This window comes from Rhinatrema bivittatum, chromosome 1, assembly GCF_901001135.1.
Source record: "Rhinatrema bivittatum chromosome 1, aRhiBiv1.1, whole genome shotgun sequence".
Classification (NCBI taxonomy): domain Eukaryota; kingdom Metazoa; phylum Chordata; class Amphibia; order Gymnophiona; family Rhinatrematidae; genus Rhinatrema; species Rhinatrema bivittatum.
The window spans coordinates 346,475,519-346,499,105 of NC_042615.1; the positions used below are offsets into that span (position 1 = coordinate 346,475,519).

The window sequence follows — 23,587 nt, forward strand, 5'->3', positions numbered from 1 at the left end:
AGATCAGTGGATGTTGGATGTGATCAATCTGGATTATGCCCTCAAACTTTGTGCTCCTTCCCATCCGCTGGATCCCCACCCCCTTATCTAAAGAAAGAATTCTTAGTGTCTAGGGGTGGCCCGGAGCTTCCCCTAGTTCCGAGCCCAGTCAACACCATTTTCCAAAATAGCACTGACTGGCCTTTGCACCTAGACACCAGGGAATCTTTCTTTAGGTAAGAGGGAAGTCTGGAGGGTTAGGGGGGATCCATGGTCTGACCTAGACCACAAGGATATATTTCCTACTAAGGGGGAGGGGAGGGGGCACCACGGATTATGGTGTACATTGGGGGAAGGGGGGTCCAACAAGGGAGTAGATGTGGGATGGAGCTCAAATATGAACAAAGGGGATTGGGTATTGCCACTCGACTCTAAAGTTTGTATTTTTTTATTTTTTATTTATGGGCTGCCTCGACAGGTGGTGGGGGGGTTGGGCGGGGTCTTGTAAGACCTCCGGGGGATTTTGGAGCCTTGCTTCAGGAGGAGGGGGGAATTTATAGGTCTCAGAGTCCTTTAAAATGATAGTGGCCCCATGTGAAGTAGGCTACCATTGTGCATTTTTTCTGGGCCCTGTCACACTTTTTTCATGTGGAATTTTTCTGCAATAAAAAAAACACACTAATACTGCCATGATATTTTCACAGTGAGGGTGAAATATTGCGCAACCCATGATATTTCGTCCTTCCTGTGGTAAAATATTGTAGTTTCATAAATCTCCCTACTAGTTTGTTCTCAATGCTTTGTCGGGTATACTTCTCTGTGCTGCATCACCTATACATAGTGGTGATCCTGTCATGGAAAAAGTCTTTGTACTCTGCCTCCATATGCTGGTAGGGGGACATAACCTGCCTGTAAGGACTCACTGGCCTGGTGTAGCAGGATTTATGGAAAGAAAATTAACAGGTAAGAAAATTTCTCCTTATTGCGAATGCTGCCCCTGATGTATTAAACAGACAGGAAATAGCACTTTACCTCACATTTTCACCTCTCTTTCTATGTTAACAAAATAATTCACTATGGCAGCCTATAAAGTAAGATAAATATGACTGGATAAGTTCAAGTTCATTGCTGTAGTCCTCTCAGCGTAGCTCTGCTATGTTGACTTCTGTGTTTTAGATACGCATTGCTAGAAGCCACGATGTCTTTAAAATATGTACTGTATAGTGAATTCCCTGAAATAAATGATTCACAGTGTAGTCTTTTGGGGAAAACTATTAACGAAGCCAAGGGTTTTCCTTTGTTCATGGCTACATGTCAGTTCTGTGAAAGGGCAAGTGCCAATGTTGGCAGCTCGCTGCTCATTTTTATTTAATTAATGCAGTAAGCCCACTGCCATGTTCCTTGTTTGTTCAGCCCATCTCACGTCATTGTTTGTTTCATGAGAGTTTTGTTATCTAATATGGTAAATGCTTTGAGGCTCATTTTGAAAGAGTTTAGGCGCCTCTTTTGGATTTAGGCCCCTAATTTGGCCACTTGGAAAATTTACTAGGGCTGAGTTACTAAATTTAGGCTCCTTGTTTCACTAAGCTCTGAAAATCTTCGGAGCTTAGCACTTATTTTCAGCACCTTCACTCAGGGTCCTAAATCTAGCAAAATGAATAGTAGATCCAAATTTAAGGACCTAACTTTTAGGCCCCTAAATATAGGTGAATTTTCAGCTGAAAACATAAGCTCCTAATTTTAAATATAGGGGCCAAACTTAGGAGCCTAAATTTAGGAGCAGGTTTTTTTTTTTTCCTATGTTTCTAATCACCTTACTCTTCTTTTTCAGGGGAGACTCCGGCCTATCATTACGGAACCCATTACTCATCTGCCATGATAGTGGCCTCTTACCTCGTCCGCATGGAGCCTTTCACACAGATTTTCTTAAGGTTACAGGTAAGAGCTGCCTAATGCTTCCATTTGCTTGGTTTGCTCCCATCCTGGTATAATTCTGTTACCTTCTTCTCGCTAGTGTGGACCGCAGGTTAGTGTAATCTCATGACAACACTCTCCTTAAGTCTTTCCCCCTGAAAATTGTATGTGCCTTGTGGAGGATTAGAACCACCATGCCGCTTTCCTTCTGTTTCAAATTGGGCTCTGCAAGGGATGAAACACAATTTCGACGCTCCCTGATGGTGATCTTGCTGCTTCTCCGACTCCTGGATTTCAGCCTAACAGCACTGGGTCCTCCTGGGAACAATCACGTTTGAGTGACCTTCATTTCAGAACTGACCTTCGCCCTTCCCCACTGTGGATCAGTATCGTAGTGACGATCAACCCTTCAGAGTCTGTTCTGGCTCCCGTGCTGCATTCGATTTGCATTGATTGCGTGATTTCAGACTGCTTTCATAACTCGATTGTGCAGCACTGCCCATTGATCACCTGCGGGCCTGGGTCATGGCAACGGGGTTGGGGAGGCAAAGAATGCTTCAAGAGCCAGCCAGGCCCTCCGTGACTGAGGCCTGTCCAGACTCAGCCTGGAGGAATGCAGACAGAGATACACACGGGCTACAGTAAAGGCCCAGTCTTCACTAATACTGATGCTGAGAGATAGAAATTGATTGTTTTTGTTGGAAGCACAATTTTGGCTGGTGTACACAAAATAGAAAAGATAAATAACTGTATCTGGATAAGTTCTTGAAGGAGAAGTCCATTACCTGCTATTAAGTTCATTTAGAGAATAGCCACTGACATTAGCAATGGTAGCATGGAATAGACTTAGTTTTTGGGTAATTGCCAGGTTCTTATGGCCTGGATTGGCCACTGTTGGAAACAGGATGCTGGGCTTGATGGACCCTTGGTCTGACCCAGTATGGCATTTTCTTATGTTCTTATGTCTCTCTTTCTTGTTTCACAGACAGAGACATAGGCTGTTTGTCCGCTTGCAAATCCAGAATAGATGCTCAGGGACTAAAGCAAATGGAAGTAATTTCTGGAAGAGCCTTAATTTATTTTTGAAAAAGAGGAAAAAAAAATATCAGTTCTATAGAACAGGAAGAGAGAAAGCTAAAGCAGTTTCACAGGTCACTCTGTATTACAGAGGGGACTGACAGAGCACTTATTTCCTGCTTCCTTCCCCCATCATACTTGCGACTTTTATTTGTGCTTCCTTTGATGGTAATTTTAAAACATGCGCATATCGGGTTGCAAGTGAAGATATGCTGGAATTTTATAACGTGGGCATACTTGCGTACCTGCATACCTGCGTTTTAAAATACACCAGCCGCATGTTAGTATACTCCAAAATTTAAGAGATTACTTGAGCACAGCTAGTACTTTGTTGGGTTCTACACGTTTTTGTCTGCGGATTTTAAAACATGCTTCCATGAGCCAATTTCCCAGTTCTCTAATTAGTCCACCAGTTTATCCAGTTAACATCTGTTTTTTCATCCTGCATGCCGCCCAATTGACCCTGATTCCTCACCCTGTCCTATAAGCCCTAAAACTAGAGATCCTCAGTCTTGCTCCTCATAGGAGCAGCAGTAAAGTTACGAGGATATCTCGTTTATGTGCGCTGTGGTTTTTGGTTTTAAAATATGGAGTTACACACATAAGTGTTGCCTCCGCCCTAGAACACGCATGCCCCGCCCCTTTTCTGTCCTCTTGTTTCTCATGCTTGCATGGATACATATGGGTGTAGTTTGCAGCTTTTTCCTCACAGTCCATATACGTGAGCATGAGGGCATTTTTGTGCCAGCAATTCTTCTAAAATCAACCTCTTTCTATTAAGATAGCAGGAAGACAGGATGTAACAATAAGATGCATACTTCTTAGTCTGGGTCTGCTTGTTTGAGAAAACATCCACATACAGAGACATAGAGCCTTCTTTGTGACTCTCTCCATTCCTGATCTAAATGCAACAGCTGGGAATAGTCAATTCAAGATTTCCTCAACAGAGGAGGTTTTACTTACCCTGAACTCATTGATGATCAGTTGGCTTGCCAGCTAGACTCAAAGTATATTTTTGCCAGAGCCTTCTCTTGGATATTTGACTGTATTTAAGTGAAAGGTAAGCAATTTTCCAGTCATAGTTCCTATGTAGGGAATGGTACCATATGGGGCATCCTCCTTTAAGAGAAAAGCTTGTGCTTCTTCAGAGTCAGCTGACTCAGATCAACTTAGTCCTGATACCCATGATTTTTCTTTTGGTTCCACAGTTTCCTCCTGTTCCTTTTGGCCTTCACTTTAATTGAAATTGGCCTTTGTTGGCAATGGTGTCATGAGCCTTCATTTGCAATTACTCAGGGATTTTTCCCATCTTTTACATCCCTGTCTAGTTCATTAATTTCAGCAATAGTCCATGCACCAAAGATGCCTTCTAGAACCCTGCGATTAAGGGCTCTAAATGCAGCCATTGTGCGATAACTGGAACACTCTCCCTTCCAGGGACTGTCAGTGTTTCATTTGTAACATCCCCAGTCCCAAACACCCAATCTTGGAGAGCAGAGCATTTGACTTGAGAATTAAACCTAGAACTGCCCCATTGATCTACTGAGCTGCCCCCCTGATTCTTATGATGATGATTCTGTCTCTGGCTTTGTTCTCTTCTTGGAATCCTGAAGAAGAGAGTCAAAGTAAACAATGACATTGCCATCTTCCTGATTTTCTCTAAAGTAAAACAGAAGCAAAAAATTTAAGACTGAGGTTGAGATACAAACCCATACATGAGAATGTGCAAGTATTGATATCAAAAGAGTGGAATCATTCTCGCAAGAAACTTAATTTCCCTAATATGATTTCAAGAGTTATGAAATGCCAAAGGAGATTAAGGACCTATGCTCAGCTGTGACTGGAGTAAACTCAGTCATAACCAGATTGTCCAGCAAGCCTGAAATCCCCAGTGGAAGGTGCTACTGATTTGAAGGACTCTGTACACTCACTCATGCATTCTCCTTTAAGAGTCAATATGAAATGTTGGGAGTCTTGTTATAATGATTATGTTCTTTACCCACAGCCATATTTTATTTCAAGGCATATGCTCAAACTATGTTGTTCTTTTGCAAAATAGTTAGGAAGCTTCCAGACAGCTTTAGATCTAAAAAGCATGAGCAAGTTTGTTGAGACAAAACACTTCAAGATGGAGTCCCTCCCTACCATCCAAAAAGAGGACCAAAAGGGATTTGAGAATGCATATCTACATATCTTAATAAGAATCACACCCAAGATTCTTACTGAATACTTTGTAATATAAGACCATCATTATCAATACAGATATGACCCTTCAATCTGGTAACAATTCTGAGGGTGCTTGTGAAAGTCCTCATTTCCCTAATTGCATATCTTGGGATCCAGGGTGTATTTGTATTTTCTTCCTAAACATCTTACTGGTCAGATTCATCTTTCTAAGCCATGGTGCAGACAAGAGCCAGGTGAAAGATCTGTTGAGGAGTCATGACTTGGTTCTCAATTGGGAAGAGAGTGTGATGGTTTCTACACAGCATCTGTACTCATGGAGTGCCTGTTTTCAGTCTAGTTGAAGCCTTATCATAATGACTTAGGGAAAAGTAGAGATTCTTATGTCTGAGACAAATGCCTTAAAGCAGACACATGATATGACAACCATAAAATGTTTGTCATGTATTGGTCTAATGGCTGCAATCATAGAAATGATTCCCTCATTCAGTTTGCACATAAGACCTTTGTAAAGTTTTTTATGACTGGCATATTCCTAGGTGGAGTGAAGGCAATATCTTTCATCCGAAGCAAAGCAGTCCATGAACTGGTGGTTATATTCAGAGGGGAAAGAAAGGAAGATCACTAAGAATGTTCAATTCACTAATGTAACCCCAGATGCCAGTCAAGTTTGGGGGCCTATCTTCAATGATTGATCAAACAAGGGTATTTGGACAGATAAGGGATCATATCTGTGCATGAATATATTGATAATGTAAGCGATGTTCAACATTTGTTTTTCAAAGATCATCTTGTGGTCAAGGATATTATGATCAGATCTGACACTTTACATCTTTAGTGTTTATCAATAAGCAAGGAGGCACAAAAAGTTTCAATATATTGAGAATGTATACTAGTATTATACTAGCTCAACAACATTTTGGAGGTCTATATTTCAAGGAAGGACAGTGTTGAAGCAGATTGTCTCAGCAGAAGGAGTGTGAATCCTGGGGAGTGGGAGCTGGATCAACAGATTTTTCTCCGGATGTCTTCCCATTGGGATGTTCTCTCAATGGATTTCATAGCATCTTGCCACAAGAAGAGGTGGCAATTCTTTATTTGGAAACCTGACCCTCAGATGATAACTATGTTTGCTTTGGCTCAACAGTGGAACCAAAGGTCTTCTTTATCTCTTTCTACTTTGGAGCATAATACTTAAGAGTGCTTGACATTATCCATGTTCACAATGCACATGTCATCATATTTACTCCTTATTGATTTAGATGACCGTGGTTTCCAAGATTAGTGAATCTCTCCATATCAGAACTATTGCACTTTCTGTTATAAAGAGATTATCTCAGGCAAAACCCAATATGCTGTCATATTAGGATGATTAAAACTGATAGCTTGGAGGTATCTTCTTTAAAAATCTAGAAAGGACTCTGCCAACTCTGTGTATTTTTCATTATGGAAGAGATTTGTTTTTGGTACAGAGACCATAAAGAGGAAATGTCAGGGTCAAGCCCTGAACTGGCACTGTGCGGTTTCTGGGTCTCTTCCTTTCCTAAATGAGTGTCAGGATTTCCAGCTTGGGAGTGGGAAGCCAAAGACTAGAACCTTCTTCTGGATTCTCATTGCAGAGCTGTGGGCAGCTGCTACAGACACCTGTCAAGGAACAGGTTATAGATCGTGTGTAATGCAAGCAGGCTTTCACAGCATATATAGGAACACAGGAAGTCCATAAAGCAAGAGAGGTCCAAATGAAGTAGCACTGTACCTTCTGTTGACAAGGCAAGCATATAAGGCAAAACAAAGATATATAATGAGATACTCCTAGCAGGTTTCCAAGAACAAGACAAGAAACAAGGACAGCATCAAGTTTCAGAATCAGATCTAATCAAATGAACTAGCTAGAAGCCAAGCTTGCATACAGAGCACAGAGCCAGTGGAAGAACAGAACATAGAAGCAAATGTAAAAATATAGAAAATAAATTAGACAGCGGTGAACTAGCTCAGAGGCACCATCTTGTTACTAGCTTACTTAGGAACAAGGAAGAACTATGCAGTTCAAGGTGCTGAATCAAGCCTTGCCATGGCTGTGCCTGAACAGGAAGCTAGTAAGGCATCAGTGGCTTTAATTTTGGAGATTTTCAAAAGACCTTCAATGGGACGTGCAAGTGTTTACTCTCAAGATACAATCTTTAACTGTTTTGGCCATAAGGGAACTTATTTCTGGGAAAGAAGTGTCAATGTATCTAAATATCTTAAGATTTCTCAGAGTTGTGAGTCTTATCATCATCTAAGTTTATCAGATCTTTTTCTGCATGGAACTGGAATTTGGCCCTTTGATGGGGTCCACTCCTTGAAGCACTACATTCACCATAACGACTGCATTTTTTGTTGACATTTGCTCCTGAACAAGAGTGAATGAACTGAATGCACTATCTGATTTGTCCCTGATTCTTGAGTTTTATTAGGCAAAAATAGTGCTGGGAAGTGTTCCTAGCTTCATTCTAAAGGTTAATTCTAATTTTCACATAAATCAAGAAATTGTCTTGCCAACGTTGTTCTGAGCTTAAGAATTCTAAAGAAAATGTTTACATTCACTGAATGTTAAGAAAACTCTTTACTTTTATTTCAAAAGTACAAAACTTTTTTTTACAAGTTATGAGTGGCATGGAACTGAGCCCTTAATGCTGTGGCATATTTGATGCAGCCTTGTAGATGAACCTACGAGGCTTACGCCAACAACTGGAGAATTCACCCTGAAACAGGTCAGACTGGAATTTCACCTATACAGCCGCCTCCCCTGCAGGTTGAACCCTTGTGTTCTGGCGGCCTTCAGGGCTTAGATGGATCCCAGGGGCGAGAGTAAGAGCAAGAATCCAAGGGCACACTGGTTCAGGACAGGCAGCTTACTGGAGATACTGGAATCAGGCCAAGGGTCAGGGCAGGTGGCAAGCAAGTGTAGTACGGGCCAAGACAAGAGGCCAGTACCAGGAGATCAGGCCAAGGATGGATGAAGACACACAAAGAGACACTGGACGAGACTAGGATGGTGCAACGAGGCTGCTCAAGACTGCTGAGCAAGACAAGGCAGGAATACCAGAACACAGGAGCAGCTAAACTGAGAGCAACACGCAACGCTGTAGGCAGGAGACCCACTGCTGAGACATCAGTGGGTACTCCAGGGATGCCTTAAATGGGGAAAACCTGCTGATACCATCAAAGGGCACCGCAAGGTCTTTCCAGCCACGAGCCCTTTAAGTATCGGTGTGGGCCCAGGGAGGATTCGGGGAGGAGCCAGAACATGGAGGCATCCAGGCATCGTGTGCTGCTCTTGGCAGCCTTCATCTCTTGATGGTGTCCCCATTGCAGGAAGAGGCCGGTGATGTCTGGTATGAGTGTGGTGGCTCACGGGGCCGTCCTATGAGCTGCCAAACATAACACAATTCATACCAGTTATTTAGAGGCTGCTGATAAGAAGGAATTACTGACATCCATTGCCAGATCGCTCACATATTGCATGTTAAGGTTGTGCAGAGAATTCCACCAGAGGTAGTCATGATGCACTCAGCTAGAGCAAATTATGGATCATTTTTCAGAGAAAGCTGGAGGATGAGTAGAACAGATCTGCATCATGGCAACATAGAGATTTTTGCATACATTCTGACTACAGGGTAGATCAGTATTCCCCAACCTTTCCAAGCCAAAGGCACACCTACGTTAACAGAAATTGTGTGTGGCACAGCAATCTGCATAGAGCAGGCAATATGAACATGGAGAAGACTCGTGGCCAAAAAAAGAGCAATGGAAACACTGAAAGCCCCACCAGTCTTTCTTTCAAATTGTAAAACAAAGGGTGAGAGAGGGCAGCGACAGCCCTGAACTCATCACAGTAGACCAGCCACCCCCCCCCCCTATAAACAAGTGCAGGAGAAGAGAGAAGTTGGTGTGGTGAGGGCAGCTGGCTCTCTTAGTTACTATGGCTGCTGCAAGTGGCTGCCAGGGCGCCTCCATTTCTGCCCACACTCAGAGTGAGACAGCACATAAGTAACTCATCAGACTTTCTGTAACCTGTACTTTTACTTGTCTTATTACCATGTTGTCATTTTTTCCCTTCTTTTCCGCCCCTTTTATTTTAATCATTCTGGCAACGCATGTAAAACTTGTCACGCCAATAAAGTAATCGGAGTCACATCCAGTACTCCGTGCACGTTGTCCCCGTCTCACTCTTCCTGGGGATATAAGACAGAGGCTGAAAGGACTCAAAAAGAAAAAAAAATAAAAGAGGAGGGCGGTAAAGTAGAGGAATGCTTTGTGCATGATACATGTGTGGTACACAAAGAGGAGCCAAGCTATCCGTGCCCTGCATTCTACCAATAATTTACCACACTCCAGGGCTCATGCTATAGCTAGAAGGAAGAGGCATGCATGATTACACATGTACTCCGAAAGGAGCTCCTACATGTTTAAGAGCCACCGCTGGTGACTCTTGTTACTTTGAGACCAGAGCCCAGGTGCTGGTCTGGCTCTGAGCATCAGGCAGTGGTGACTTTTCTGTGGCACACCTGCTCTGGTCTGAAGGTACACCAGTGTGCCATGACACCCTGGTTGGGAAACACTCGGGTAGATAGTGGGCTTTCACAGATGCACGTTTTGGAAGGAAGCTGTTCCAAGCCATACTGTTTCCTACCTATTAGGATACAGTTCTGGTATGTCTCTACTTTTCAGACTGATTGGGAGAACTTTGGCTTACTTTTGTCAATTCCAGTTATTTTAGTCCTCCACATCAATCTGGACAAAGTCACTCTGAAGCACAGATTACCTTTGTTGTTGTGTTCACTGTTTTCAGTTAGTATTTAAGACACTGGAAGTTCTTGACTGGAGGAAGGAAACATGATTAGTCTATATCCACCAGAGTCATAGCTCCCTTTGCTCTCAGAAAAGAGACTTAACTTGGTCTTAGCTTTATAAGGAGAGCACGCTGAATTATGTGGTGAACTAGTATACCCAGAATTGACAGAAAAGTCAAAATCCCCATGTGTATGTCTGACAAGGAGACACATAATCATTAGTGAAGCAGCTCCCCTGAATGTTGAAAAGGAGATTATGATGTAGTAGAGAAAATTAAATAGCTGCTCTCATGTTGAATATTTAAGCTTCTCTCGCTCATCTTCCTATTGCCCGAGTTTAGAAGTAAATTGTCAGCACTGATATCGTTCTAAATGTACTCAGCCTGAGTTAACCTGAGCAGTAGAAATACATTACCTTGGGAGATGGAGTTTTTTAAAGAGCACATTAGATGACAGGGATATGCAGGGGTAAAAAATTTGCTTCGTTTTTCATTTCATTTTCAGGGGGAGGGGGAGTTCCCATGAGTTTCATTTTGTTTAAAGTTTCATTTCTTTCTTTTGTTTAAAAAAAAAGAATCAAACATTTTAAAAAAAGGAAATGGAGCCTCCCATTCCTACCACTCATCCCTACTACCTGTAAAAATGCTGGGGCCAGGATTCCCCCCCAGCTTCCACTTACCCAGTCTATTGGATATCTGCTGGCAAAGCTTAGGCTCTGTGCAAGGCCGAACCTTGGAGGTCTGATCCAAACGCTTCAGTCTAGGCCCGAAGCCTAGGCCAGATGCCGCTGCCTTAGCCTCAGCTGAGCCCCAACTCCTGGGCCTAGACCAGGCCCAGTCCCAACGCTTTAGCTCGGTCCAGATAAGGGGTCCCGATGCCTAGGCCTTTACCCAGGCCCAGTGCTAGCACCAGTACAGAGACCGAGTCCCAGTACATTGGCCTAGGTCCAGACCAGAGCCTGATGTCTGGCCTGGGTTTAGGCCCAGGCATCTGGACCCAGCCTGGCTGTTCCTTCGGATTCCCGACAGATCAGTTAAGCGGGTGTCGTGAAATTTCCCAACCTCAGCAAAATATTTCAAGGGGCTGGCTTTTACTTGGGCCTTAGCCGAGGCCCCAGCATTTGGCCCAGGCCTAGGCTGAGACCCCAGCATCATCCTCGGGCATAAGCCTTGGCTCTTGCTTTGGACTTTGGCCTGTTCCCTAGGTGAGGCCTCAGCTTTGGACCTAGGCGTAGGCCTGATGGAAAATATTTTTAACTGAATGTAACATATAGGATTCATTTAATTTGGAGGAGCCTCTATTCATTTTAGGGTCCCCCCAAAAGAAACGAATTGACCCTCATTCATTGGATTTTTCAAATTCGATGCTCATCTCTATTAGATAAGTATTTGTCTTGGATGGTTTAGATATAGTGGATGCTACCTAGAGTCACAGATATGGCCTATACAAATTCTTGAGATTATTTCCAGTTCTGGCCCTAGTTATATTCTTAAGGAGAATAAATTATTATAATTATTATCATGATTTGTATGGTGCATACCAAATGTACTGGCACTTTACAGAGACACATAGGGGCCAATGCAATAAAGTGCGCTCAGCCTAATATATAGCTTAACGAGTGGTTGGACGCATGTTTTATACACAAGTCCATAACCCCCAATACAATAAGGGGATCAGCGTGTCCAAAAAGCACGTCCAAACAAAAGCATAGCTAATAGCACTCATCATATGTAAATGCCAAGTAGATGAGGCTATTAGCTATTACCCTGCAATGCAAAAAATCCCTGTGTGCCTGAAACACTTTTAACCCGTAAAGTTTTATGCCTGCCCTAGAGCGGGCGTAAAGTCTTCCTGCTCATCCGGCTCAACTTAAAAAAGAAAAAAACTGCTTTTCTGTGGTTCCTCCTACTTAGTATCATTGCGATACTTAGTGGGAAGAACCACAGAAAGCAGCACCATGCAAAAAAAAAAAAAAAAGTCGACAAAAAAAAATTTGGGGGCGCATAATATATACCCACAATATACAAGCTTTGGGCCATATATATTGTGCGTGCATATTGTGCAGCTGAAATAGCTGCCGTGAAAAAACGGATGCTTGTAAATTGAGCGTCCGTTTTCCTAACTCACGCACAGCCACGTCTCCTGGGTGCCATGGATGTGCTAGGGACGCACAATTTATCGCTAGCTTGTCTGTTTTAGTGCAGCTGCTTATTTACAGATTGCATCGGGCGCCCAGGAGAGATGGATATGTGCGCATTAAAAAACGTGTTCCCAGTTTTTAGGCATGTTTTTTATGGGCACTTTATTGCATCTGCCTGATAATGGACTGTCCCTACTCCTTGGAGCCTTAGAGTTTATAATCTTTTCAAGTCAGGGCAAAACAATTTAGAGGATGATGCAGATCAATGGATGATTTTAATTGAGTATTGCCAAATGTGATATTGGGGGGTATAAATATTTAAGGAGAACTCTGGTAATGGATGTTGTTACTGATCAGCCTATTCTTATTTATTGTAATAAGCGGCATAGAATATTTATTCCCATCTGCTTACAAAACAAGTAAATTCTAAAGGCTTTCCCCAGTTACCATGAATAACTGATATCTAGACTAGAGTTGGGTTACAAAGGGGCTTTAAATTACTCCTCCAATTGTAAAAGAGTAGGATTGCTCTAGCCAGGTGGCATTAATTGAGGCAGAGGCATCTTACATTGGGTAAAACTGGAAGGAATTTGATTATATAATTGATGAACTGGCCAGCAATTGAATGTTTGCTGTTGAAATACATGCAGATATATTAATTTCATTAAAGTGAAGAGGGAGAGAACGAGAGTAGTCCTAACGATAATCATTTGTTGCTTTTGATGAAAGGGCCAGAAAGGGGAAGTGGCATCAGATTGTATACAATGCAAAGCTGATGGTTGTAAACCCAAGTGAGTTAATATTCCAAGAGAAAAGTCATTGTTTCCAATAAGACTGAATTATCATCTGTGAGATTTCCACCTCATCCTTACCCCTCCAGCTCTGCCTGTAAGAGAACAGTTTATTTCTTTATTCAGATTTGATATTGCTGCTTCCATTACCATCCCAAAGCAGAGTACAATGTAAATTAAAACCAGTATTGCAAAATAAGTAGACAAAGAAAGCATCACGCTTGGCCTCCGGAGTTCCACCATTTTACTCCCTTGCTGCACGCAGGGCAGGCTCTGCAACTGTCTGTGATCAGAGTACAGCATCAGCTTTTTTTTCGGGGTTATTTCCATTCTTATTCTTTGGCTCAGCAACAAAGGTCATTGTAGAAGCAGCATTTGGCTCCCCATCCCTTCCCCTGGTACTGCATGTGATTCCTCAGCAGTTCCAGTGAACTCATAAAACAGAAGCCCAAATTACTGGGCCCGGCACACCATTGGTGTGGCCTTCACCTTGTTGTACCCATGCATAATCCTTGGGCATTTTACAGCATTGAAATATTGATTATTATTGATATTGTGCTTTTCCAGTCAGTTCAAAGCGTGTCACGATAGGCTGGGTCTGTTATGGTTGCAGTGGATGGGAAAGAGTCAATTACAGTAACTAACAGCAATATTTACAGTACATAACATAACCGTCAGTTCCAGTACATGAATAGTGCAGTACAGGGTGTGTGATGCAGGAGGCTAAGGCCTGTTGATATAATGGCGCAAGATAAGCGTAAGGGAATGTAAAAAATGATGAGGGAAAAGGGCATTTACCCGCATTGATTCATTCAACACCCAGAACATTGCTTTTTTCAGCCACAAACAGAAAGCAAACATACTTTTTACGGCAGGTAAAGTAGACACCCTCTTACACTGCACACATACTTCTAGCACACACAGCCAAGCGCACTGTATAACCTGCAGTCGGACGCGGGATAAATAGGCGCTAATCCACCCCCTAATGCAATAGGGGGATTAGCACCTATTTAACGCACGTCCGACGTGGAGTGAATGAGAGAGCGCTCATCACATGCAAATGCCGAGTTTACCGGAGTCGGTCTTCATAACCGGCAGACGCGGCCCGCCACCTCCTTCCTAGCACGACCCCCTAATTTACATCTTGCATGGCGCCCCCCCTTGCGGGTGCCGTGTGTGCGTTAAGAAAGTGGGCGCTGACTTTTCAGCGCCTGCTTTCCGTGAAGATTATTGCATCGGCCCCAAAGAATGGGCAGTGTTCGGAAGAGTGTTCCAATGCATGCACATATACTGTATGTGCTGACCTGCAGGAAACGAGCAGTAAATTGCCATCTTTCAGATGAATTTGCAAAGAAGTTACGCTTGTAAATGTAACATGCTATTGCAGCAATTTTCAAAAGCCCATTTACCCAAGTTAAGTGCACTAAATGTGGGTAAAACCTATTGACAATTCAATGGCATATATTGTAGCAATGTTCAAAAAGCTCGCATACATGGGGAAAGTGCATTTGCACGTGTAAAACCCAGTTGTGAGGGTGTAAATGCTTTTGAAAATCAGGCCCTATATGTCCCAAGAGAAAGTGATTTTTATTGTCCACAGTTAACATTGGTAAGGCACATTTATTTGCTGGGATACCAAAACAGAGTGAAATGGTTCATTAAACATCCTGAAGAGGTTGTGCAAATATGGTTTTTGGAGCGTGACTGACGGAGTGACCAGCACACAAACAGCAAATTATAGAAAGAGAGATAGATGATCACTAGCAGCTTTTTTTTTTGGTGATGGTGCTAGATTTTGTTCCGCTTGATTTTATTTCATTGGTTTCTCTGGAATTTCATAGCTTTTGTGCTTCCTTTCTCATTAAGTTTCTTGTGTTTCTTCTTCCCCAGGGAGGCCACTTTGACCTGGCTGACAGAATGTTTCACAGTGTGCGAGAAGCTTGGTATTCAGCATCGAAACACAACATGGCAGACGTCAAGGAGCTTATCCCAGAGTTCTTTTACCTCCAGGAGTTCCTGCTCAACTCCAATAATTTTGACTTAGGTACTCTTGGGCTGCTGTTAGTGTTTATACTGAGGTGAGAGTGAGGTGGCTAGAGTGTGCAGGCTAGCCAAGACATTTTTCTCGTTTTAAATTTCCAAGTTTTATTGAAAATCAAAGCATCATACAGTCCTATGAAATAACAAATAAGTACTATAATACATCATATCACAACTAGAAAAATAGAAATCCAGAAAGTGTGTCACATAAAAGGCAAACAAACACAAAAAACAAATATATGAAGGTTCAGATTCCATCACCTAAAGCATCAGGCAACCTTCAGGGCTTAGGTTGAGAGAGAACAAAAAAGCAAGGCCGAACAATACCCAAAGGTACGATGGAGGAAGGCAAAAAGCATAAAAAAGGTCATGTCAAATCAATGTAAACAGAAGAAAGAACATCCAACTGTTTTGTAGCCAAGATGTTTAACAAACTGGCAACTTGTCCTACAGATACGTGTATTTGAAAGGATAATCCCTCACTTTAGCTTACTTAAAGAAAGAACTGGCCATCATTTTCACTCTGTCCTGCAAATAAATCATCCAGGCCATGATGTTAAGCGATGCCTTATCATATGTCCTTTCTTCCATCCCATGTCTACACATCTAACATGTTCCTCAGTGTAGCATTTGAAAGTTGGTCATGCTAATGCTTAACTAGCTCAGCTCGGAATGCACAAGAAAAAGATTATGAAATTTCAGAATGATGTGAGAAGTCATTATCCTGTTAGTATCGATTAACTTTAGAAGGATTTCTTGCTGCATAATTCTTTGCATTTAGCAATGAGATTGCCTGTAAGGGGGAAAAAACAGTATCCCATAGAACTGGTGGGCCTTTATTGATTTTGTGGTTCCAGTACTTTGTTCCATTTCATGAAATATCAAATGCCTACTATAGCTGAGAAATATTTTCTGTTTAGTAGAACTAATAAGCTCTAATCCTCGTGTCAGAAAATGAACATAGAATAATATTTTCCTGCTTCTCAGAATATCTTTGCAATTACATTTTTGTAATTTTTTTTTTTAAGTAATGTGCTCTGCCTTACTTTTGGTTGTGAACTTAACTAGTTTCTGCTCCTGTGTTGTTACCCTTCCCCATTCCAGCTATTTCTTAATTCCCCGCCCTCACCCAAGACATCTGAGGGTCTAAAACCTATATTGGATTTGCGGAGACTGAACAAGTTGTTGGTATGAGAGAGGTGAGAGAGGTTCAAGATGAACTCCCTCCACACAACTCTTTTCATTCAACTGAGAGATTGTATATGTGCTCTAGATCTCAAAGATGCTTATACACCCATCCCCATTTACATTGCCCAGGTTGAGGAGAAGGATACACACTACAAAATCAAGGTACTCCTCTTCAGCCTCTTTGCAGCCCCAAAGTCTTGCACTAGTGGAGGCGCAGCGTCATTGGCAGGGAGTCTGCATTTTCCCATTCCTGGATAATTGGCTGGTGATGGGTTCATCCTTGTCATGAGTTCTAGAGTCCCTCAAGAAGACTTCGCAGCTCCTCCAGTCCCTGAGTTTCCTGGCAATACCAAGTCAAACCTGGTTCCGGCTCGAATAATTCATTTCATAGGAGCCTGAATACACTTGCTTCGAGATAAGGCATTTCTCCCTGTCAAAAGTGCAGCGATGCTGGCATCAACAAGGTTGTTCCTGGTCTTCCTCAGACACATGGCTGCTGAGGTGTATGTGATTCCTCTCATTTGTTCGTACATGAGAGGCCCTTAATGGGGCTTTCAAAAGCAATAGGATCAACTCTATATCAGTCTTTATCCCACCAAACTTCGAAGATCCCCAGATTGAGAGCATCCTTTCAGTCGTGGATGTATTCTGAGTTTCTGAAAATGGACCTATTCATTGCAAATTCCAACGAACCAAGTGATTCTGTCAACTAATGTTTCCACTAAAGGGTGGGAAGTGCACACCAAAGAGGCATGGACCCAAGGATCATGGTCTCCATTGGAGAGTCCTCTGTAAATCAACCACCTGAAGCTGTGAGCCATCTGCTGTGCTCCAAGGGCTTTTATTCACCTTCTTTCAGGAAAGAGAATCTTGATCCAGATGAATAGCCAAGTGATCATGACCTATATAAACAAACAGGGAGGTATGGGTTCCTACACCATCTGCCAGAAGGCCCTCCAGATCTGGTCATGAGCAGATCTTCACAATACCCATCTCCAGGTGACCAGCTTTTCAGGAATTTATATCACACTGGCAGACCACCTCAGCAGAGTGTTACAACCATACAAGTGAACACTGGATCAAGGAATCACAGATAATTCCATTGCTTGGGAAAGCTGGTGATTGAACAGAAAGGGTGAGAAGTTCTACTCCATAAATCCAAGCAGCTATAGATCAGCTCCCATTTCTTCTGTGCTAGACTGGTGCACTGGTCTATTCTATGCATACCCGCCGATTCCTTTCATTGCCAAGACCATCCACAAGTTCCTTTGGGACAAGGTGATGTTATCCTTGTAGCACTAGTTGTACCTGCGAAACCAACCATCTATCAATTCAGTCTCCAGTTCCATTGTGAACATTTCCTGCTCTCATCACACAGGAGGAAAGCAGGCTTTACCCATCCAAACCTGCCAGCAATGGCCCTCTTGGCATGGATGCACCAGAAAACCTTCAACCAGAAGATCCTATTGCTTCAAAGGGAAGAGGTTTTTGACTTCGTGTAGGGACCAGCCTTCTCATGTAACCCAAGGGACTTGCTTCAGTATCTGTTCTTCCTCTTGTCCTTAGGCCTTAGCACCTCTTCAGTCAAAAGTTCATCTTAATGGCATTTCAGCATATCACCAGCAGGTGGAAGGGGCTCCAATCTCTCCCCACCCTCCTTGTATCAAGATTCATGGAAGGACTGTGGTATGTCAAGCATTTGGTCAGTAAACCTGTAGTGCCTTGAAACCTCAATGTAGTACTAGCTCAACCCTTGAAATCTCCTTTCAACCTTCTCAAGTCAGTGGACTTGAAGTTTCTCACCTGAAATTGTTGTTTCTTATGAACATAACTTCAGCAAGAAGAGTAAGCAAATTAGAAACTCTGGTTTCATATTCACCATGAGGTCGATATTCAAAAGCCATTTAAACAGATAGCTGAAAAGTTATCTGTCTAAAAGGCAAAATGGCGATATTCATAACGAGTTATGCAGCTGGAATGTAGCTGCATAAATCAGGGGCTGGGTAGAAGCAGGCAGAAGGCATTTTCGGGAGGAGTGGAGTTAGCTGCATAAGTTATGTGACTAACTCTGGTCACGCTGTAGGGCTGTGCTAAAGTTAGCCAGATATACTTATCTGGCTAACTTGAAGATTGCCGGGTATATTTGGTGGTGCTGCCGAACTGCTGAATATCCCAGTTAAGTTAGCCAGATAAGTGTATCCAACTAACTTAACTAGTTGCTCCGCAGCTAAATATTGGCCTCCCATATCTGCAGTTTTTCACAATAAGATGGTTCTATGAGTTCATCCTAAGTTGCTTCTGAAAGTGCTATTTGTGTTTCATTTTAATCAAACCATTGTGCTACCTACATTTAGTATCATCCAGTCTGGTATTACAATGCTTTAATGCAAGACCTTGCAGCCTCATTTTTAAAGTTTTTCTTCTTTCTTCCTTTTTTTCTTTTTGTTTTACCAAGGAAGAATTCAGTGGAATATTGTTTGTCGATGTATTTTTTGGTTTTTCTTTTTGATTTTTTTAGTTTTTATATGTTGTCATATGAATTGTAGTATGTTTTGTGGGTTATGTGTTCTTGTGTTCTATATGGTATGAGGTTTGTCTTGTTTGGTAATGAGTTAGATTTTTTTTTGTGAGTTGAGGGAAAGATAGGACTTAATAATTTTGTGTGATGGTATAACCAGAAATTATGATATTAGGGCAAAATCACAAATATGGGGATTAATCAATAAAGATTTGGACTGAGGTTGGATTGAATTTGTATTTGTGAGCAAACTTATAGTACTGTTCTGTATTGTCTTGTCTACCTGCATTTATTCCAAGACCACATGTGAATAAAGGAGAACAAGCACTTCACTCCTTGAACTGTTAGAGAGCCCTTGGCATATTACCTAAAAAGGACTCGACCTCACTGTCATGCTTCTCAACTATTTGTGTCCTTTGATCCCGATAGATTGGGAATGGCAGTTGCCAAACGAATGCTGTCCAGTTTGCTAAGGGACTCTATAGCAAACTGTTATGTGGTTGCTGGTTTATAGATTGCATACTCTGTCAAAGCTCATCAAGTGAGAACATGGCGACTTCAGTGGCTCATCTCGGGGCCACTTCTGTTGAACACATTTATAAAGCTGCTTGTTGGTCATCTGATCACATGTTAACATTCCACCACTATTTGGACAGCATACCTGGAGATGACAGTAACTTTGGGCAAGCAGTTCTGTACAGCCTTCTACCAGTAGTCCACTTTCCATTTGGTAAGGCTGACTTGTCTTTAAACAAGTGCTTCCACAAAGCAACTCACAGCTTGAGACTTCACACACATAATGGCTAATTCATGCCTTTTTGGCGTCGGAGAAAGCAAGTTTGCTTACCTGTAGACATCAGGATGAATCAGCCATACTTAATACCCCCTCCCCAGGGAGCCATACTTAATACTGCCTCCCTGGAGAGTTGAATACCTCACTAAACTCTGGAAGAGACTGAGGTGCTCACGAGGCAGTGGTTGTGCATGGAGACTCCCGTGCATGCTCAGTAAAGTTTATACTGAGCTCTGAGAGCTTGGGTCCATGGCAGCACCATCGGATGAAATCACCCGTGCATAATGGCTAAAGCATCCTACTGTCTGCAGAGAAGTCTGTTTACAAGAAAGCAAACTTACTATCTTTACCTAATGATTTTTTTTTTCATTTGTTGTTTTGTTTTTTTTAACCATTGCCAATTTATTAGGTTCCAAACAAAATGGCACAAAACTTGGAGATGTGATACTTCCACCGTGGGCAAAAGGAGATCCTCGTGAATTCATCAGAGTTCATCGAGAGGTAGGAAAGGAACATCCTTTCATAATGACATAGAAAGAGATTTTCATTGAACTTATCCCAATGTAATGAGTTCTGTACCAACTCAGTCCAATTATGCCACATGTTTAATGAATGGGTTATTTTTCATAGGACAACTAAACTGGTCATCCTTACATTTAGTCAGCCAAAGTATGGCTTTAGTCTTATTTCCTGGAATGTCTACTTACTAATCATTAAACAAGTAAGGTCTTTTGCATGCTTCAGACTTCTGACAAAGTTTATGAGAAAACTGCATAACCTGCTCTTTGTGATGCATTGATCTGGAATTTCAGGCTCTGGAGTGCGATTACGTGAGTGCACATCTGCATGAATGGATTGACCTAATCTTCGGCTATAAACAGCAGGGCCCTGCTGCAGTGGAAGCTGTCAATGTCTTCCATCATCTCTTTTATGAGGGGCAAGTAGATATCTACAACATCAATGACCCTTTGAAAGAGACTGCAACCATAGGCTTCATTAACAACTTTGGTCAGATACCCAAACAGGTAAGGATCACTGCGAGACTTGTTTTCCCTGTGCAAAGCAGCCAGAGCAAAATATTTATACACAGGCTGCTCCACTACATACCTAAACTGTGAGCAAGGTGAATTTTGAATGCAAGACTTCTCGTTATGATTTACGTAACTGATTGAAAAAATAACTAGGAATGTTCTGTATGGAAATGCACTTTAAAACGCTGTATCTGTTGTCGCAGCTAATGTATAGCTCTTTGGTAGGTTCTTCACAAGAAGGTTTTATTAGCAAGTGAGTGAAAATTCTTAGGTCACATGTGCCTCTGACATGACAGTAAATACGTTGTTGGAATAGGTATTTCATGTACATCCAGAGTTTGAAAAAGGAGACTTCCTTATCATCCCCAGGCCAGGCCAGATGCATGGGGTTTTTTTCCCTTCCAGCTGATGAAGACAATAAAAGCTTCACTGCACTCTTAGTACTTAAGCTGCCGTGCCACCTGCAGTCTCTCAGTGTTCTTTCTCTCCAGTAGATGGTAACGGTGTCTAATATGCAGTCAAAGATTTTTCTGGAGATACTGCTCTCAGGAGTGTTAGGTCCAGATTTTGGGCTTTTCCTGTGGGTCGAGTAGGAACAAGCAGGGGCCTAGTGACCCTTCTTTAGCTTGTGCCTGGAGTTTAGGAGGTTTGGATAGCCAGTGGGGCTGGTTCCTTAAGATCCTATCCTCTTTCTCCCCTCTGTGGATATCCCAGCTCTGCCTTGGAAGGACTCAGTTCAGGGAAATACATTTTTTGTCCTTTTCTACTGTTGCTTTTTTGGTGTGTTTGCTTTAAAAACTTAAAAAAAAAAGTGAGCATTGAAGGCAGTGCAGGAGGTGGCCAGGAACTGCTGAAGCCTAGTAACTTAGAAAAGTAAGTGGTTCTTTCCTGCGGTGCTGGGGCCTGAGTAACCTGCATGGAGGATGAAGAGGAAGTTTTTTCTGGATACAGTTGCTTCTTCTCACGCAGCTGGTTTAGGTGAGATGGCCACATCTGGGCAATACGGGAAGCCCTGTACCATGTGTAGGGACTGGAGAGCATTTATTTTATTTATTTATCAAGTTTTATATATATACCGTCATTCGGTTTCGCCATCATAACGGTTTACAAGTTTCGATCAGTGTAAGACATTTTAAAGAGGTAATACACGTGTAAATCCTTTTGAAAATTACCCCCATATTCTACACTGGCGGAGTGGTGGGCAGAGAGAAAGTTAATACAGGTACAAACTCTGACCGCCCCTCCCTTTCACCTCCCTACCCAGTACCTATTTTTTTTTTTACAAAATTTACCCTGATTCTGAGACAGGAAGAAACTTGCAAAACAAATACTGCTATGTATACTCAATATTGCATGGCAAAAAATTAGTTTTGTCTTATTTTTTGTGATATGCTACCTAGACATTTCCACCTTGTTAGTCACTAGTAAGCAGGTGAGAGGATTTTTATCAAGCACTGAATATATTCTGAATCTGTATACCTAAATGAATAGAAGTTTGTTTCTTTTCGTCCCACCAACCAGTTTAAACAAGTGGGTTATACTTCTTACAAGCAGGATGCAGTGTCATTGGTTTTCTGATGTTACCCTATATAGCAGTACAAAAACCGCAGTCTCGCCAAAGATTATAGTGAGGTAATCGTCGTAATACACAGAGATAACAAAAAAAAATGACTAATATACCTCCACCATCAATATCATATTAATATGAGACCATTATTGTGAATTTTTTTGTATCATTAAATGACCTCATACCGGGCATTATCGTGAATGCTTAATTGCATTAATTTTCTCTGCCGTTCTTTATAATCATAGGTCATGAATGAAATTTTTTTTTTTTTACTGCATTGTGCTCAAAGATTTGCTGATAATTATCTAGAAAATTGCATCTTCAGAAAATTAATTCTAATTGTCACAGTGATCTGTGTCAGTTTCAGTTTGATAGTTATGTGAACATCTGTGCAGAAATAATAATACTATGTGACCCTGTACAGCAGCCCATGCTACACCAGCCTGTCATTATTCTCTGCCCCCAGCAAAATGGTAAGATAATATCCTGTGCTTCTGGAGTCAAGTTTTGGAGCTGGCAGAAAGGAAATTCTGGTCTCCTGGGGGTGACAGGTTGCAGTCTGTTCCTTCCCCGGTGGAATAGCCTGCAACTGGGAGGTTCTCAGGGAAAGAAAAGGAGCTGTTTGCCTAAGCTGAGGAATAATCTGCCTAACCTCCCTCAGTCTCTCTTGCTGCTGATCCTCCCTCCTCTGCCATCGGGTCTCTTAATAAAAAATAATCAAAGATAGTAGAGAAGCTCAGAAGACACTGAGTGGCCATCGCCAGTGCAATCATGGCTGAGTCTTATGGCCAGAACCCGCTGACCCGTGAGAGCAAATGCGCAAAGGAGGTAGAGAGGAACATGTCAATGCAGACCGAGTACGGGGCTGTGGACGTTGCCTGTGCCTTCTGTTTCAGCCGCCAGTGGCTGTTTACTACGTTTGCCTCGAGGGGAGGGAGTGGGGCCCAAATCTTCCAAGTCCGAGCACATTGGAACTGCAACTCACAGTGGTCAGTTTCTCATTCCTTCTAGCGAGTCTTCAGTCGCCGTGGGAATGATGGATATTTTGAAGCCAGGTGGCTCCCCCAGAGGCTGGGGAAATGGGGCTTCCGGTGCTAACCCCCTGCCATGCCAGAGTGAATTCAGGGCCCCGGTCTTGGATTGATTCAGGTTTCCTCAGTTAAACGTCTGGGGTTTCCTCCCTTGCGGGTAGAACCTCTGCTTCTCCTTTTTTTTTCCCTGACCTTTATTCTTTTATTGCACCAGGCCTTCGCTTTAATGCAGGGTGCTGGTGGAGGTGCCTCTTCTCAGCCTAGTCCTTCCCAGGACCAGGAGAAAAGATGCTCTTGCTGGGGAGCAGACTGAGCTGAAGGAGCAAAGGTCCTCTTGCTTGAGCATTTCTTTGTTGTCACTCATTGAACAAAGGAGGGATTTGGAGGAGAAATTTCATCCAAGAAAGAGGAAGAATCTCCAGCCTGTTTAGGAGAGACAAATTACATTCTCTGATCATTAGTATGGGCTCTCCTTGGTCCAAATAGCCTGAGTGATGGT

At 42.4% G+C, this 23,587-nt stretch overlaps 1 protein-coding gene across 1 annotated transcript in view; it reads left to right on the top strand.

Moving 5' to 3' along the window:
• WDFY3 (WD repeat and FYVE domain containing 3) overlaps window positions 1–23,587 on the top strand; it is a 616,621-nt gene that overhangs the window by 535,784 nt on the left and 57,250 nt on the right. The window contains 4 exon segments of the mRNA XM_029599364.1: window positions 1,811–1,917; window positions 14,811–14,964; window positions 19,869–19,960; window positions 20,272–20,484. Coding sequence (XP_029455224.1) covers window positions 1,811–1,917; window positions 14,811–14,964; window positions 19,869–19,960; window positions 20,272–20,484 — 566 coding nt within the window.